At 39.4% G+C, this 20,010-nt stretch overlaps 1 protein-coding gene across 3 annotated transcripts in view; it reads left to right on the plus strand.

The window, feature by feature from the left end:
• ROR1 (receptor tyrosine kinase like orphan receptor 1) overlaps positions 1–20,010 on the plus strand; it is a 410,977-nt gene that overhangs the window by 373,342 nt on the left and 17,625 nt on the right. For all 3 annotated transcript variants that reach the window (XM_050756448.1, XM_050756588.1, XM_050756527.1), the window contains one exon: positions 15,766–15,977. In XM_050756448.1, the coding sequence (XP_050612405.1) occupies positions 15,766–15,977 (212 nt within the window). The remainder of the gene's footprint in view (positions 1–15,765; positions 15,978–20,010) is intronic.

The raw sequence follows: 20,010 nt of genomic DNA on the forward strand, positions 1-20,010 counted from the left end.
AGACTCCATCTCTACCAAAAAAAAAAAAAAAAAAAAAATGAAAGTGTTGGTGAAACCTGGAGTTAGGAACTACTTTGGAACTGATTCATCTTCCTGATCCTAGTTCTCGTAGATATCGTAGATAATGCCAAGTTTCCCAGGCATAGTGGGAAAGTCAGGATGTCACTGCTAGAAAAGCAAAAGCGACAGGTAGAGGGGTGGGCAAGCAAGAGCCATAGTCATGGGACACACAATACAAAGTGAGCTCAGTGTTTAACCAGATGATTATTCAAGCCATTCATTTAGAATATTTGTTGAGCACCTACTATGTGCCAAGTACTTACTCATCCGGGCATGGGGAGACGCCAGGGACCCTAAAGAGGAAGTAGGCATAGCACATCCACAAAGGAGCAAGAAGTCATGGAGGCAGAACAAGCAAGAGGGAGAGTAGCAGAAGATTAGGTCAGGAAAGTAACAGGACCCAATCATGTAAGGCTCTATAGGCCATTGGAGGACTTAAGCTTTGACCCTGAATGAGTTGGGAAAGCGTGAGAGGGTTTTGAGCGGAAGGGTGACATGACCTGACTTACATGTTTGAAGGCTCACCTGGGCTGCTGGGTTGAGACTAGCCTGTGGGAAGGATGCAAGAGCAAAGGCAAGGAGATCAGTTGGGAAGCTACTGCAGGAATGCAGGGGAGAGATAAAGTGGACTTGGCGGGAGGAGGAGTGGAAGATGGAGGGACATGTGGGCAGATTCTGGATATGTGTTGAAATTGGAGAAAAGAGGAGTCACTGATGGATCAGATGTGGGATATAAATGATGGAAGGAATCAAGAGTGACTATGGAGCTTCTCCATGGAATTGCCTTTTGCTGAGATGGAGAAAAGTATAGGAGGAGTAAATTTAGTGGGAACTGGAATCAGGAGTTTTTGTTCATGCTGAGTTCGAGATGCCTTTTAGAAATCCAAAAAGAAATACTGAGGAGGCAGTTGGATATCACAGACTGAAGTTCAAGTCAGGGTCTGGGATGAGATGGATACAAAGGAAGTGTTGGCATACAGATGGCTTGTAAGGCCATGACACCTGAAGGAAAGAGGAGCATATCTATTTAACAAGAGAGAAGGAAATGTCAGTGCAAGACAACAAAAGCTGGCTTTAGACTCTGGTAAGGGGCAGTAGCCTCAGTTCCGAATGTAATAATGACCTAACTGAGTGGCTACCTTGTGCCAGATCCTATGCGAGACACCTTTCCTCTGTCACCTCATTCAATCTTCATATCCAGCTTCTATCATCCCCATTTTATGGATAAGAAAACTGACACTCAGTAAGAAGTAAGAGGTTTGCTCAAAGACACTCAGCTTTCGGTGACTGAATCATGATTTTAACTCAGGTCAGCCTGATTCCCAAACCTGTTGGCTCTTTCCACTAAGCATACTCTCTCTAGAGAAAGCAAAATGAATCTGCTTAATGGCAACAATAACAGGTAAACAACAAATACATAGTTTGTAGTAAAAGCAGTTTATTGTAATAGGTAAGGACTTGGGTTCTCATGCTTAAGTGCCTGGGTTTTAATCCCAGGTCTTCAATGAAATAGCTGTGTGCTCTTAGCCCCTCCTAATCTCATTTTTCTTATCAGTAAAATGAGAAAATAATGATATACACTTAGGATTTATTGTGAGAATAAATTAGTTGTTAACTGAAAAACTCTATGATATCTGAACATAGAAAATGTTCAATACATCTTATCTATTATTATGTAGTCAATATATAAAGATAAATCTATTTGAATTATCACATAGTCAACATATGTAAAGAAATTCTTGCTCTCAGCTCCGCAAATATTGTTTGAGAGCCCACTATGGAGTGGGGAGGTTATAAGAGGAATAAAATGATTCATGCTTTTGAGGTATGTCACTTCCAATGCAGTATGTATGATACAATAGAAGTTAGCACAAATGTTATAGAACAAAGAAGAGGAAGGGCTTAAAAAAATACTAAAGAAATCCATAAGAAAAAGTATTAAAAATATTGAAAAGAACCCTAATGATGAAAATTTGAGAAACTCTTATTCTATAATTTTGTTCCTACCTGTTACTTGTTATTATAGTGACTTTACTTGCAAAATGCTTTTATGGATAGTTGAACACACCAAATTTTAGAAAGATCACCACATTCCCTTTTTGTTGCTGGGCTTTCATACACCTTCATATGGGCTTTAATATACCTTCATACATACTACAAAGTAACCTCTTGCAGAGCCATTGTTGATCATTTCAAGGAAAATTATTCTGTATTTTTAAATGGTTTACACATCATTTATGACATTATCCACGTTACTTTCACAGTGATGAGAAAGGAATAAAAACAAGACATAGATTTACTTAGTTACCCCATTCCTTCTCCTAAACCAGGTAAGGTATGAGAGTCTGCAAGAGAGTCCAGGATAAAAGCAGTACTTACTAAGCACCTTCCATGCACCAGGCACAGTGCTAGGGTTTTCACATGCTTTCTTTATCCTCATCCTCATACTCTGACAGGTATTATTAACCCTATTTTTGCTGACATAGAAGCTGAGGCTGAGAAAGCCCCAGGGTCATCCAGCTAGTAAATGGAAGGTCTGTCTGATTCCAAGCTCATCTTCTTGCTACTCTACTGTGCTACTTCAGGTTACCGGTTGATGTACGAAGGAAACCAAATGAATTGGTTTGTTTTGTTTCTTTGTTTTTTGAGACGGGATATTGCTATGTTGGCCAGGCTGGTCTCTAACTCCTGGGCCCAATAAATCTTTCTGCCTCAGCCTCCTGAGTAGCTGGTGCTACAGACATGCACCACCGTGCCCAGCTTTAAATGAATTGTTTTAAGAAAGAAATGGGCCGGGCTTGGTGGCTCATGCCTGTAATCTCAGCACTTTGGGAGGCCAAGGCAGACAGATCACTTGAGGTCAGGAGTTCAAGACCAGCCTGGCCAACATGGTAAAACCCCCTCTGTACCAAAAATACAAAAATTAGCCAGGCATGGTGGCACATGCCTGTAATCCCAGCTACTCAGGAGGCTGAGGCATGAGAATTGCTTGAACTTGGGAGGCAGAGGTTGCAGTGAGCCGAGATCGCACCACTGCACTCCAGCCTGGGCGATAGAGCGAGACTCAGTCTCAAGAGAAAAAAAAAAGAAAGAAAGAAAGAAAAGAAAAGCATTATTCATTCCACTCTGGGTAAACACTATTTTTCTTTGGGTGACTTCTGACCCTTAATTTCCAACTAATGCCCATCAGAGGTAGGGAAGTAGTTTGCCCAGGAGCTGGAAGACATTGATATTCTGATTCAAGGACTCAAGCTCTATTACAATTAGTTTAAGCAAAGACTACAAATTATACCCAAAAAGTACTCGTTTTCATTTCAATGCCCTTCCTGCAGCATCCAGATCAAGCACATGCTAGGAGGAATGAAAGAAACCTTCGAACGGTCTTTGAGACTGAGTAGAAAGAGGGAGATCACTTACATCTACAAGATACCTACTATGTGCCTGCGTGGTGCCTGGTGCTTTATATATTCATCTCCATTTAAAACTCACACCCATGCTGTGGGGTAGGTGTGATTAACATATTTCACTGAGGTCAAAAGGGGCTATAGGACTTATCTAAATCACACAGCCAACCACTGTCTACACAGAGCTCTGACCAAACTCAAAGCTCATGCTCTTTTACCAGACACTCTGCTATCTCTCATTTAAAGATTTTTCTGAAATAAATACAAGCATGACAATAGGTTCCACCTCTGGATTCCACCATGCTGATTTCCATTATATAATATGACATCAAAAAGCTTCCCACGCTGATGAAGCTATCTATCATAGTATTACTCAGTGTGTTAGTATCTGAGTATTAATCAGTATAGCGATGTTGAAAACCCTTGGAATATTTCTTTCCCGGATATATGTGCAGAGGACACAGTGAAAATTCTGAGGACTGGTTAATACTAGTCACATGGGAGAGGAATTTAGATGAAAGTTAAATGTAGAGAAGACAAGGCATTTTTCACCACTTAGAATTTTTTTTTTAAAGAACGTTTTCATTTTATTTTAAAACAAAGCAGTTCCTCTTGAATTCTTCAAGCCAAACCACAAATACATCCATTAAAGGAACAGGGAAGCCTTGACATATGATCGATAAGCTGCTAGAGGGCCAGTAGCTCCCACGTGGGATTCCTGAGAAGACAGCAGGTCAGCATCAGCTGTGCTCAGGGGTTTGCGTGGCTTCTCCCAGTCGCCCTCAGCAGCCCACCTCTAACAAACTGGTCATCATGGAATCCTACTTTTATAACTCCTTTGGAGCATTTGATTTGTTTTTCTCATTTCATTGTCACAAAACCATGAAAGATCAAGTAGGAATTTCCAGCCCTGTTTTACCGTATGAGAAAATCAAGGCCCAGAGAAGTGAGAATACTTACCTAAGATCACAAATGAATTCATGGAAACCAGGTCTCCTACCTCTAGGACCACTGCTCCTTGTTCGACACCAGTGATCCTCAACCAAAGGCAATTTTGTCTTCCAGGGAACATTTGGCAATTTCTGGAGAGATTTTGGCCATCACAAGTGGGTGGGGTTGGGGGATGCTACTGGCATCTGTTGTGTAGAGGTCAGGGATGTTGCTAAACACCCTACAATACCCAGAACAGCCCACACAATGAATCATCTAGCCCAAAATGTTGAATGTTGGGGTTGAGGAACTCTTTTCTACACTGTACAATTGTAAACTATAGAATAATAATATTCAATAGTAATTTCCATTTATTGTGTGCTTACAATGAGCTGAAAACTATGCTGATACTTTTAGGCATTATCTCATGTTTAAATAGTTCTATCCCCCTAAGAGTAGGGTTTTATTATACCCAACAAAGAAAACTGAGACTTGGAGAGGTTAAGTAACATGTGTCTGAGGTCACATGGTTAATAAGAAGTGGACCCAGGACTCACATCTGTAGCCAGCCTTTTAAACTGTAGTTTATGCATGTATGTTGTGTGTGTGTGTCTGTGTGTGTGTGTGTGCAAAGAGATAAAACTTGAGAATAACTTCATTTTACAGTGAGTTGTAAGCTAATGGGGCAGATTTGAAATGATCCCTTTTTCTCCTCTATCCCAAATGAGACAGAGTCTCATAGGAAAATTCCTGCATTCTTTAGCTAACTCAAAGTTAAGGAGATTTCAGAATCTCCATGGGGTTTCTCATTTTCCTACTGATAACTTTTGTTTTAGTTTCAACTAAGTAAAGCTAAAAGAAGCATAGGTCTAATTAAATAGAAAATGTGAACGTTTGTTGTACTTTCTCTAATAAAGGCGCTTGAGAACAGTCTGCTGCAGATTGTTTTATCTGTGAACTTTCACTCCAGAGCAGAATATAAAATTAAGTACAACCAAATATGGCTGTTGTAAATTCTGGGAATTGGCTTGGCTAGGATTATATGCATATGCCCAGACAGTGCTTAGAGAAAGTGAAAAAAAAAAAAGAAAAAAGATAGTTTGGGCAAGACCTGGCTTCTCATCCTCCATGTCTTTTCTTTCATGTCCCAGGTATCTAACAATTAGAATTACTAATTATTTATTCATTCACTCACAGAAACCAATATATGTTGAGCTTCTACTGTGTCTCAGACCCTGTGAACAAGCTAAATCAGACCATGCCCTTGTGTAGCCTACAATCTAATGAGGGAATCAGGTGGAAAAAAAAAAAAACATGTGAATCACATTAAGTATTGTCATATAGTTCCCAATTTTATGTCTGCTTTTTATGATTGACATTTTAAAATGCCATTTTAATGATGATTGCTGCTTGTTGAATACTATGCTAAGATATCTGTGCCGGCATCTAGCCTAGGACGTAGTTGGTGCTCAATAAAATGTGTTGAATTAATTGGTTTAATCCTCACAGTAAACACAAGATAAAGGTATCATCTCCATTTTCCTAAAGGAAAAACAGACAATGTTGGTTTTACTGAAGCCAAGATTCAAACTGGTTCCATAGAACTTCAGATCCATTCATCCATCTACCATGCCATAGCTGTTTAAACAATAGAGTCCTGATTATTTCAGAGGAACACACATTCCTTCATTTTCCCTTTCCCTTTGATCATTATGATCTCTCTGGGTCTTTGGGATGCTGTCCATTGATTTTCTTATTTGCAGCTCCAGGGATATAGGAATGGAGCCCCCAGTCACAAAGACATCTACTCTGAGAGACCCTACTGTGCTCCTCTTAGATGCAGCCCTAATATAGACTAGCTCCCCAGCAGCTCCACCCACACCTCACAGGGTGTACCCTTCTCCCGTTAAGTACCATCTCCTCTCTTTCTGGAAGCCCCTTGTCTCCTCCAGTCTTCAGAGTTGGCCTTCTTCTCTGCCTGCAAAGCTTCATTCACTATGCTTTTACCTTGTGTTGTGGTCACTTTCCAAGTCAAATATCTTGGGTTGGGTGTAAACTAAATTGAAAAAGAAGCGTTTTGCCTAAGTTCTTTCTAACTGGCATCTAGGCACACTGCCTAGGTTCACCATTTCACTGTAGCCCTTTATCATTGCTTTTCTGTGCAGCTCTGGGGGCGCAACTGTGGAAACTCTCAATACCTCTGAGAACTCCTTTTGCAACAATCTGTCCATTTTACTTTGGTTGTATTTTATTAATACCACAAGACTTATGTCTCTCTCTCTCTCTCTCTCTCTCTCTCTCTCTGTCTCTCATTTAATCCACTATTTGTTTCTTTCTCGATTTGCATGGGAAGGCAGAATCTCGATTGTATTGGTGTTTTTATATTTAAACCGTGGCCCTTTATTTTACCCTTAATCAAATCCTGAGGCCACATTTCTTCCCCTAGCCATGGCAGCATGTCTGTTTCTCCTCTAAGTAAAGGTTTCTCCCTCTACCAAATAGAACTTCCAAGCAGCAGTATTGTTTTCACTCCTAAACCAGCTTCACCAAAGAGTACCCATGATAAGAAAACTGGTGAACCATTTGGCTCCATTTGGAGTTTTCATACCTGGCCTATTGCTTTTGTATTTCCTTTTAAGTCATTGGCTTGCAACAATGTGCCAAAGGGCGCATTGCCCAGTTTTGTGCCTGAATAGCCTTGACTTGTCCCATAACCTTACAAACACCCACCCTGGGCTCCACTTTGTCACAGAACGTATTCTGCAACGTGGTGGTTTACAGTTCGGGGCAAGGCAGATGTTTTCCAGATTGTGAACGCTGCCGTTTCTAACTTGCTCTGTCAGCAGCCTTCTCCCATATTTCATAGAAGACCTGTTGTAAGGCAATTTGTCTTTCAGCCATTTCTTCAAAATAAAATTGAACATTACAGTGAGTGGGATGGTGGAGAGGGGTAAAGGAGGAAGAAGTACAGCACTGTTTTATATAGTTTGAAGCTTTCCGGAAGAGTTATTTTTATACTACAGAGATTTTCAAGATGTGCTTTCATTTCCAGTCTCTATACGTTTTCAACAACAAAGTAAAGAACAATAGTGACCCAAAACTTATAGCTAAGTCATGTTCCATGAACATTTTTAACCATAAAATAATTTTCTCTCAAAGGTTTTTTTGTTGTTGTTCCTAGTATATATTGAGTCATTTACCCAGTGTGTAAGCTGCTCTAGCAATAAGCTTCTGAAACCTCTGAACTCTTTGGGCTCACCACTATGCCAGTAAGAAGTGCTTGTTGGTATCTTAACCTTTGGTGACAGAAATCTGATATAACACCACAATGATTGTTGCCACTGGCTTTGTAACAAAGTGTTTTTTGGTTAAGCTTCTGGCAGGAAACATATGGCACAAGCCAACAGACTAACTAAGGGGAATGTTATAATGTAATTATTTAGGAAGTAAGGCAGAATTAGGAGAAACCAACAAGGAAAGGTGCGAGACCTGGGGCTAACAGGAATGGGAGGTATTACCATCCTAGATCAGTTACCTTACCTTGTAGAATATAGCTGAGGCTGAAGAGAGGGCTGTCCAGCACACACTGTGGTCTTTGGTAGAGGGATACAGTCAAAACTCAGCAACCCAGCAAGGGGGAAGCCAGAGGAACAAGGGTTTCAACACATACTCTTCTCCTGCCTTTCATCTCCTGCAAATGACTCCCATAGATTCAACCTAACTAGAAGCCACAGATCAAGGGTATCCATTGATACTATCAGTAGAGGTTGGCCTCAGCAAGGAGCTGGTCAGAAAGGACTGAGACTGGATCTGATGGGCTGAGGATACTCAGGGGAAATGTCATCATTGACTTTAAGTCACTTCATAAGAATCAGCTTTAAATGAATTGTTTTAAGAAAGAAATGGGCTTGGGCTTGGTGGCTCATGCCTGTAATCCTAGCACTTTGGGAGGCCGAGGTGGGCAGATCATTTGAGGTCAGGAGTTCAAAACCAGCCTGGCCAACATGGTGAAACCCCGTCTCTCCTAAAAATACAAAAAAAAAAAAAAAAAAAAAAAAAAAAATTAGCTGGGCTTGGTGGCGGGTGCCTGTAATCCCAGCTACTCGGGAGGCTGAGGCAGAAGAATTGCTTGAACCCAGGAGGGGAGGTTTCAGCAAGCTGAGATCACACCACTGCACTCCAGCCTGGGCAACAGAGCGAGACTCTGTCTAAAAAAAAAAAAAAAAAAAAGTTCAGGAAGGGCCTAAATAAGTTCAACTCAATTTATAAAGTCAGAAAACCTTGGGAGCAACCATAGAAATCATCTAGCCTCTACTTGAACATTGCCAGACATCTCCAGAGACAGAGAAATCCTTCCACTCCAAAGTGATTATGGAATGATTCCAACTGCTCAAAAGTTCTGCCTTTGTAAGTTAGAAACCAAAACTCGTATACAAAATCTGATTTTTTAAAGATGTTGGCCACTGATTCAATTTTTTTTAAAAACCTAATAAAAAACAAGTCTATGGACTAGATTCAAATTTTAACTTCTGGATAATTTCTTACACAAATTTGAAGACATATATAACATCCTTCATTTGATTTTCTCTTTGGCCTAAAGATCACATGGATCTTCCTACATTTCCTTCCCCATTCTTCTCCTCTAGGTGTTTCCTGCTCCTTTAGAGCCCTTCTTAAAAATGTGGCTCTGAGAAGACACCTTTCAGTGCTTTTTAACCAGAGCAGGTAGAAGAGGACCACGACGTTCTTGATCATTACCCAGTATTGCCAATGAATACTATTATGTTGCTTATAAGTGCCATATATGAAATTTTTTGAGCAATTGTATCATGCTGTTGCTGGGTTCATCTGAGCCTTTAAATCTTCAGTAAAACTTATTAGTAATCTTTTGTTTGTTTGGGGGGTTTGGTTACATCAACAATTGTTTAGTAGATTAGTCTAATCATGGATTTTATAAACAAGATCTTTAACCTAAAAGCAACTTATAATATTTATTTTTAAAATTTCCACTTCTGGTTTGGATTCATTATATTAGCCTGTTGAGTATGATCCTCTAAAATTTTATTCCACAATTAAACCATTAGGTATCGTTCCTAGATTCTAACCATTTCAAGTTTGATAAACATATCATCAACGATAATGTTTAGCAGGCAGGATTCCTCAAGCAGAGCCCTTTACAATTTGATGTTGATTGACTGATTAACATTATTAAATAAAGGCAGATGATAAATTACAAATCCATCTCATGATATTATTATTCAACCCTTCATCTGGTCCATAAGAATGTCATGAGTCACTCAAGTCATTTCATCAAATGTTTTGCTAAAGTTTAAATGTGCTTGGTCTATTACTAATAATCTCATCAAAATGAAAAAGATTTAATTTTATACAACCTATAGAATTTTGTCACTTAAAGATTGGCCGGATTAAAAAGTAGGCAAAGGACTTGAATAGACATTCCTCCAAAGAAGATATACAAATGGCCAATAAGCGTTTGAAAAGATGTTCAATATCACTAATAATTAGAGAAATGCAAATCAAAACCCCAGTGAGATACCATTTCACACCCAATAAAATGCCACTATTAAAAAAAATAGCAAGTGTGAAGAAATTGGAACCGGTGTGATCGGTTGGTAGGAATGTAAAATGGTGCAGCTGCTACGGAAAACAGTGTGGAGGTTCCTAAATACATTAAAAATAGAATTACCATCTGATCCAGCAATCCCATTTCTGAGTACTTAATCCAAAAGAATTGGAGTCGGGGTCTCAAAATATTTGTTCACCCATGTTCACTGCAGCATTATTCATGATAGCCACAAGGCGGAAGCAACCCCAATGTCCATCAGTGGAGGAATGGATAAAGAAAACATGGTATATGCATACAATGGAATATTGTTCAGTCATAAAAAGAATGAAATCCTGTCGCATGTTACAGCATCATGAACCTAGAGGACATTAGGCTAAGTAAAATACACCAGTTACAGAAAGATAGATACTGCGTGATTCACTTATATGCAGTACCTAAAATAGTCAAAATCATAGAAACAGAAAGTACCATGGTGGTTGTCAGGGCTGGGGGAAGAGGGGAAATGGGGAGTTATTCAATGAGCATAGAGTTTTAGTTTTGCAGCATGAAAAAGTTCTGGAGATTGGTTGCACAACAAGAATATACTTAACATTACTGAAATGTAAAATTAAAAATGGTTAAGATGGTAAATTTTATGGGTTTTTTTTTACAATTAAACATTTTTTAATTATCAAAAAAGATTAGCCCCCCCCCAATTCTTTTATAGAGGAGGAAACTGAGGCCCTGAGAGTTTATAGAAATTTTAGTGAACTTGTGTGGATACCAGTTACTAAGATTTTTCCCAAATGCTCACAAATGAGTTACTCTCCCTAACTTATTGTAGTTAAAACCTTTTCTGCAGGGGAAAATTTTAATCAATGTATATGGCCTATTCAGCATTTTTTTTTTTAAGAATTCATTTGAGAATACATAAGGCAATAGATCATCTACTTAGTATTTCCATCATCAAGTCAAGAGAGTGAATGCCTGGGCCCAACCTGCCAACTGAAGGCCTAATTACCTCTCTCTCTCGGCTTCCAGGCATATATGCCTAAATCACCGGTGCAGGCCCCTATCTGCTACCAACCTGCTTATTTTATAGTTTTCAAATAATAAATCGGTAGTGATTCCTGTTTGTTTTCTATGTTTTTAAATTTTTTTCAGTCAAGGTTGTATTTTAAACTTGTTTAATTTCCCTTGAATTCTAAGGTTCTGTAAGATTTCTTCCCAGTTTTGCCATGTTTAAAACCAGAGCCTTTTCTTGTTTTAATTCAAAGTAATATCCCAGATGATGTTTCACTTTATTAAAAGTACCTCTTTAATAAGAAATCATGATTACTTTGCTTTAAGCTTCAGGATAAGAAAGGAGTATTTTCTCCATTATATTTAATTACTAATCAAAGTATTGAATATCATTGTAAAAATAAAATAGGAATGTCAGATGTGAACTGTGATACCAAATTGTTGATTTTTAAAAGGAAATTAATCATGTGATCTGCCCTAAGTCGTTGGTTTCAAAAATCTCAAGTATTTAACTTGATGTAACTAATATGTGCATTTAATTTTTACACAGTTATTCCGAAGTATTAAAAATCTTCAGCATTCTAATTTTCAGTCAATTTTCTCTGCAATGCATTGGGGGTGTCCGTTACCCTTTAAAATGACCTAGTAAGAATAATGTCCATTGTTCCAAAGTGATTTTCTTAAAATAGTATGATCCCCACCAGATATTAGTCTTCATTGAAAGAAAACTTCGGACTCTTAAGGAGAATAATGAAAAACAATTACGTATAATGGTTTAGGGTAATTTTGATTAGTAATATAATTTACTAGAAGCACTGAAGGTAGACAGGCTTGCATTCCAACCCAGACTCTGCTACTTTGTAGCTTTGACAAGTTATTTTTCCTTTCTCAGTCTTAATTTCTCTATGTGTAAAATCAAGATAACACCAACATGCCTGCCAGGTTAAAATGAGGAATACAAATGCTAGGACATCAAAAAGGACCTAGGCAGATATTAGTTTTCTAATTTTTCATTTGGAAGGATCATTGTTCTGCAGAATATTTTTATATAAGGTTTTCAGAGCCAGCAGAGACTGAATCACCTTCTGGCCAAATGCAGTGAGCTGCATAGGGAAGGAAGTACTTTGTATGGAAGACTTACAATGGGCCCGAATGTGTTTCTGTCGCTTCCAACATGACCATGTATTGTTCTCCTTAATTATTTCACTTGGCAAAAAGACATTTGGCCCCTCTGCTTGTTAGCATATCCTCAGTGTAATCAGAAGGAGCCAAGCTTGACTGTTTAAAGGATTCAGCTTCTTGAAGTTTGTTCTCCTGCAGACCTACAGGGGGATTTGTCCCAGGTCCCCGTTTACAATAGAAGACCTTCCATTTATAATAGAAGACCTTCCGTGAATAATCTGATAGGGCATGAAAACAGAATAGACTCCTTTATTTGCCAGACAGGTGAGGCCCTACTTTCTCTTGTTGCTAAAAATCTGGCCTGGAAAAATGACTAGCATTGCATTAGTACTAAATTAGCCTCATTGCTTTTGCAATCATTACCCTCAAAATGATTTCACTGAGAAACCAAGAATAACAACGGAGACTTTACTCCCTTAGGGTACTGAGAAATTTGAAAATGGTTTATAATGTTAATAATAGCCATAACATCCAACAATTTATGGCAATTTTCAATGATCCAAGGTTCTTTCATGAACATTATCTCATTTGATTCTCACGTGAACCAAATAAGATTGGTAGAGCAGATACGGTTATTCTTGACTACCAATCTTATTCATTCCATTGAATAAATGAGGAAATGGAGATCAGAGAGGTTGTTTCTTGTTTAAGATTATTTAGCCCAAGACTTCCAGCACAAAACTTTTATCTGTGAATCCCCCTCTAGTCTAAGGGTAAAGGGTAAACATTGAGTGGTAACTGGTACTAGAATAGATTTGTTGCCTACAGCAATTCTGTGAAGTAGGTATTACTCCCATTTTACAGATGAGTTTGCTTGGAGTGGTTAAGGGCCTACTGAAGGTCACGTAGATAATGAAAAAGGCTTTATTCAGAGGTTTCTGTCTCCGTACCCTGTGGCAGACAGTCTTCTACTCAAGTGATTCCTTTCTATCTATAGGCATGTAGACACAATCATTACTGGTGCACCTAGCACTGACTAGAATGGCCTCCAGTGATGCCTGGGATACATATTTACCTGTAACAGTGTATAAAGCAGGGATTTTCTGTAATCCCAGCACTTTGGGAGGCCGTGGCAGGCGGATCACGAGGTCAAGAGATAGAGACCATCCTGGCCAACATGGTGAAACCCCATCTCTACTAAAAATACAAAAATTAACTGGGCATGGTGGTGCGTGCCTGGAGTCCCAGCTACTCAGGGGGCTGAGCCAGGAGAAAGGCAAGTGAATTGCTTGAACCTGGGAGGCAGAGGTTGCAGTGAGCTGAGATCGTGCCACTGCACTCCAGCCTTGGGACAGAGCAAGACTCCGTCTCAAAAAAAAAAAAAAAAAAAAGCAGGATTTCAAAAGTATCACATTTGGCAAAGCTTCAGTGTTATTCTCTTCCTTTCAGATCACCCTCACCCTTCCTACCTCCATGAAACAAGAGGAACTATACTAGGAGAAAATAGGGGCAAAATTCTCCAATTATTGGCAGTGAAGTGTAGTAGCTAGAATGGTGGGCAAAAAGCAAGACCTACGATGGAACCCCAGCTTTTGACTTACTAGCTGCATGTCCTTGGGCAACTAACTTACTTAACCACTCTGTCTTCCAGCATCTTCACCTATAAAAATGAGGATAAGGATGTCATCTACTTTATAGAGTTGACTATGACATAAAATGAGTTTATGAAAAGCACCTGGTCCATAGTAATAATAGCTAATATGATTTTGCACCAGTAGAAAATATTTGATAAATATTAAAATTGGGTTTTTGTTTGTTTGTTTGTTTGTTTTTTGAGACGGTCTCACTCTGTCACTCAGGCTGGAGTGCAGTGGTGCAATCACAGCTCACTGCAGCCTCAACCTTCTGGGCTCAGGTAATCCTTCCGCCTCAGCCTCTCAAGTAGCCAGGACTACAGACACTCACCACCATGCCTGGCTAATTTTTGAAATTTTTTGTAGAGGCGGGGTTTCTCCATGGTGCCTAGGCTGGTCTCCAATTCCTAGGCTCAAGCAATCTGCCTGCCTTGGCCTCCCAAAGTGCTGGAATTACAGGCATGACCCACTGTACCCAGCCTAAAATTCTTATTATTTTTATTCTACTCTGTAACCAGATTTAACCCCTCTCGAGTCTCTTCTGAGAGCTAACTCACAGGGCACAGTCTCAACACCAGGTTTTGGTATTCCTTTCAAATAACTGATATGCCATATCTCACCTGCCGAACAGTTCCCAAACAAGGCGTGTACGAGTAAAAACTACATATGGTTTATTCTCATTTACATGTACCAGGGTAACTCATCATTTAAAGGAACTTTTTGGGCCTTTTCATCACTCTTTTTATACTTCCAGTTTAGCATTTTCAGGACATGTAATTATCTTTCTTCTATTTTTCTTACCAGACGATGAGCTCCTTAAGGGCAGAGGACATGTCATACTTAATTTTATATTCCTAGTACCTACAATAGTGCCTGGCATGCGGTAGCTTTTGTTTATTGACTTACTGAATGAGTGGAAGGATAATTGAATGAATGCATGGTTAATTCTTTTGTAAGGTAAATAATAATCTCTGAATTTTGCGTCAATTTGAGTTGTCACACTTTGAGTTTTCTTAAAGATAGCTGATCTTGGTTATCAGGGCATGGCATTATGTAACCCCTCTAATTACTATCCCATAATTCTGTGTTTGTTTTACCAGTCAAATAATTCATTAACCACAATATATGCCTAAGTATTTGGTTTCAATGATCAGGCTCAAACTGATAAAAAGAAAAGTATGTCTCATGTTCTACACATATTATATTCTTTTCCAAGCAATGGGATATAAGATTTCAAAAATATACTTCAAAGTGTTAGCTCTCATAATTATTGGGCTCATATGAAACCATTTAAGAATTCTGGGGTTTCAATAAAGTGTCAGGTTATACAGTGCTGCCATGCTGGAAGGAATTATAGACACCAACCAAAACAGACACTTCACTTTTGCAGAGGTAAAAAAATGAGGCCCAGAGACGTGAATGTTTTGTTTAAGGTCACACAGCTGATCAAAGATCAAACTGACCCTGACTTCAGGCCCCCATATTCTCAGGCCAGTGGCTTTTTGGACACTGAGACTAGGAATCCTTAGTAATGTTGATTCTGGAAGATGCAGGATTGGCCCCATAAGTCCAAACCAGCCAAGACAAGGTCATGATTTCTAGAACACCATCTTGTGGGGGCTGATCTGGGCTGGCAGCCAGTGGAAGAAGAGTCCTGTGGTCCACATTAAGGCTCTTGGATGTATACAGTCCATTCACATGGCGTTTAACTTTTAAGGTGTTAGAGAAATGCGGGTCTGCCACTAAAGAGAGGCAACATCAGAGGGGCACCCACACACATACAAAGTCTTCATAATGTCCCTCTGCAGTTTTTAAACATTTGAACTTTAAACTTTTAAATTTCAATAAATTATGTTGAAGGTTTGATGGAAACAAATGGTAATAAGCAATGGATTCCTTTTTTCTCACAGTGGATTTGTGTGTATAGAAGAATAGAAGAGGTGGTTCATTTTAAACTTTGCAATGTAATATTATACATGTTACTTTAAAGAGTATAACTTTGGCTCTTTTTCATTTCTGCACCCAGATTCAAAGGATTCCAAGGAGAAGAATAAAATGGAAATCTTGTACATACTCGTGCCAAGTGTTGCCATTCCCCTGGCCATTGCTTTACTCTTCTTCTTCATTTGTGTCTGTCGCAATAACCAGAAGTCATCATCACCACCAGTCCAGAGGCAACCAAAACACGTCAGAGGTCAAAATGTAGAGATGTCAATGCTGAATGCATATAAACCCAAGGTAATGTTAGCAGTACAGAGCTGCATTTGTTCCATGGGTTTCAAGTTAAAACAACATTTTATAACCCTCCCAAGCTTAGAAATCAAATGATATGGAATCAGAGTTTTATAAGTGCTAAGGTTCATTTAACCAAATGCAAAGATGAACTATCTCCCTCTATCTTTTCCCAAGACGCTTTCATCAGTATGTCTACTTCAGTGTTGGGCCAGCCATATCACTACCTTGTCATAGAGTTGTTGGGCTAGAGGTGATCCCTAAGAAATCATCCTGGCCAGCCCGTCAGGACTCAGACAAACTTCACTGTCAAGAAATCCTTTTTGTTGCATAATGTGCAAATAGTTAAAACCACTATACTATATACTTAAAAATTATTAAGACAGTAAATTTTGTTGTGTTTTTTACCACAATTTAAAAAAAATCCTTTGTATGCCTTGCATCCCTTTTTCTTTGGCTTAAGTGTATTTTAAGAGAAATGTTGTCCTTCCAATAGTCTTTGAATGCTGTTTTATGACAACTAACCTTAGCCTTCTCCACTTTGAGCTAAATCAACCCCTTCCCTTTTGCTTTTCATCTACATCTTTCAACGTTTGAGTTGCTCAAGGTCCTGGCAAGGAACCCAGGGTCACTGGCCCTTACCCTAAATGGAGCCCCTGCACTGCATCTTGGAACTAAAACACAACAGAGTCTTTCTTTCAGGAAAGCCAGCACCATAACCCCAGGCCTCTCAGCAAAAAGATTTCATTTAAATAATTTAAGACTCTTGCATCTAAAAGCCTGGTTTTTTTCTAATTATTCCAATTCCATAAGAACATTCATTCATCCATTCAACAAATATTTATCTTCCCTGTGGACTAGTAACCGTATTATTCTTTTGACCCTCATAAAAAGGAGAAGCATCACTTTTAATAAAATTTTAGGAAAAAAAAAGTCTTCACACTCAAATTAACTAATCCTCTTATCTAATAAATGGAGTAGCATAATTGGGCTGACACAGAGCCCTTTTTTTTTTTTTTGCTTTACTGTTTAGATTTTTTTACTTAAAAAGTCTTGAAAATATTTTTGCTATTATAAAGTAATATTTATTGATAGGATTTGGAATTCCTTACATGCTAAATATTCAGTGTCTATATTCTGTATTCAGCAAAACCACTGTTCTCTTGCTGAGTGTGAATTTTTATCATTAAAAAAAAATCTACAGATCCTGAAGACCATAGAGTTCACACAGTAGCCCGGAGGATGGGCAGAGGTGGGGATTCAACTCTTTTGACATCCCACTTTCTAGCTAACTGATTTACATATATTATAGCATTTTATATAATATCACATTTAATCCTTACTACTTAGTGCTACTATAAAAGTAGTGGAAGCAAATGGACAGGGGTTAATATTGCTGCACATTCACCTAGTTGACCTGGCAGATACTTTTACCTAACTCATGACTTCAAGCTTCTAGTGCAAGAGTAATTGTTCCATGAGACTCTTTCCCTTTCATTTCCGTTGGTAAATGTGGAGAAGTCTTAGAAACACCAGAACTGTGGGTGGGGGAGAGACCTAGATCAGTTTGGCTACAGCAGACAGCAGTTTGGTGCAGTAGCCACCATCCTGGAAAGATGTACTCCTCATTGCCAGGGCAGGAACCCTGGAAGAATCATTTTCATTTTTAGGAATTATCAATTTTGTGGGTTAGCCGTAATCTGCAATTTAATTCTATTTTTAGTGGAGCTTTGTTTTATATCACATGGTGTCCAACAGAGATCCCAGAAAGCTTTGTGGCATAAATAGAAAAAAAGCTAATATATATATCGATGAATACAAACTGTCAAAAACAATACCAGGAGCTTTTACATCCATTATCACAATTAATCCTCACAGCTATTATATAAGGCAGGTATTATTATTACTATTGTACAACCAGAGTAGTTGAGACACAAACAGACTAAGTAACTTGGCAAGGTCCAAGAGCTAGTTATTAGAGGCAATAAAATGTGAATACAGGATTTTTCACCTTTTCTAAATAGAGCCGGCCCTTGCTCTTGCAGAATCTGTGATAACTTTTTCACAGAACAGATCAAGTGGGGAAGGAGGAGAGAGGGTTAGGAAAGCAACTGAATGTGATCCCATTTGGTCAGTTTGTGCTGCAGAGTAACCACAGGCATTCTCCTGGCTTCTGACAAATCTTTAAGGGGCCTGCATGGCAGTCACTGAATGATGTAGTCCTAGCCCTTCCAGGGACATGTACAATTTGGCTAGAGCAATAATAGTTCCCCATCCTTCATGGTCAAAGAGACAAATGTAAAATATACTGGCATGAGTTTTCCCAGAGACTAGGTGAAGTAAACATTGTTTTCATAGTTTCTGGATCATTTCTGAGGTGTGCCTTGCTAAATCTCCCAGTGTCAAGATTTGTCCAATATGAGGCTTAGAGCTTAGCCTTCAACTGTTCACAAACACTCCTGAACCAGAGAAGTAGAAATGGCTTAAATATTTGAATGGGTTGGGGAGGGGAAAGGAAACAACAAAAACAAATGCTAATTTTTTTTTCTGACCCTTCTAAGGGACTTGGCCCCGATCAAATTTGAGTTATTCAATTGTTTGTTTTGGTTCTTACTGAGTGCCTTTCCTGGAAAAAGCACAAAGGACTTTGTAGACCTTAAAGAAAATTCCTAAATGTAAACAGAAAATCTCTAAAACTGCTTTGCAAGGTCACTGACACATAAATATTACATGTACCTATAAAATCTAAAAGGAAAGGATACACATAAGAAAGAAAGAAAAAAAAGTCCTGAAAACAAACACTCCACCAGAGCACAATCAAAATAATCTTCGGAGGTGAGGATGAAAAAGGAATGAAGGATAGAAGCCAGTCTTCCCTAGCCCTGTTCTTTTTTCCCCTTGGCCAATTCAAAAGTCAGAGACTCTAGGGTTCTTATTTATCCAAATGAATATGCCCTTCAGGGTTCAGACTCTCTGCTTCCATCTCTCTTCACTTGCTGAGCTGCTAAGATTCTCCTGAGTATGCTCCTGTGGGAGATTAGAAACCAATACCCTCGAGAGAGGACAATAGGGAGCTGCCGAGAGACTGGCTGACGAGGCCCAGCTTGGGTCCCCAGAGAGGTAGGACGATGCAGTTTGAAGTAAAAGCTTTTGATGAGCCATGAGCTTCCTTCTGATCTGTGGGCAAAGGAAGCCAGTGGACCAGAGAGGCACCTTAACGCCGAAGAGTCAGGAAGATGGAGATGCCCTGGATCCCCCGCCAGCTGCTCTGTGACTCTGAGAAGCCATCTAGCCTTTTGCAGTTCAATTTTCTCAGCTGTTCAGAGGAAGAAGTAGACCGAGCTCAAGGAGAAGACTGTTTATTTTCCTGTTATTTTGTTTAGCCAAAGATTTGAAGCCATTCAGTCCTCTAATGAGTACTGTAGTGATGCCTAAACTAAGCAGGATTGTTCTATATTGCATTACAAATTTTACAATCTGAGTGAGGTTACTTTTTCTTCTTTTAGTACTGCAGAAACTGAACCTTCTCAGAGGAGCCTGGAAACTCTAAATTCCCTTCTCTGTTTCTTTTCCTTTGCTTCTCCTTCCCTGGCCCCTACATCCTCTGCCAGGTATGACTCGAAAACAGCATTCTGTAAGCTTGCTTGGGTAAGGGAGAGAAGCTGTGGTATGTGCTACTGTGGGAACAGGGAGGGGGCAGAGTCTCCCCTTCAAGAACAGGATGGGCCCCATTCAGCCCAGGCCTCCTGGCTTCTCACCTACATGGAGATTAGGCAGGCAGAGAGGTTAAAAGATGGAGGAGTCTGGTGGAGGAGTGGTGGGCACAGTTGCTCACACCTGTAACCTCAGCATTTGAGGAGACCAAGGTGGACAGATTGCTTGAGCCCAGGAGTTCAAGACCAGCCTGGGCAACATGGGGAAATCCCATCTCTACAAATGCACACACACACACACACACGCACACACGCACAATTAGCCAGGCGTAATGGTGCACCCCTGTACATGGAGCTACTCGGGAGGCTCAGGTGGGAGGATTACT

Source organism: Macaca thibetana, chromosome 1 (assembly GCF_024542745.1).
Source record: "Macaca thibetana thibetana isolate TM-01 chromosome 1, ASM2454274v1, whole genome shotgun sequence".
Classification (NCBI taxonomy): domain Eukaryota; kingdom Metazoa; phylum Chordata; class Mammalia; order Primates; family Cercopithecidae; genus Macaca; species Macaca thibetana.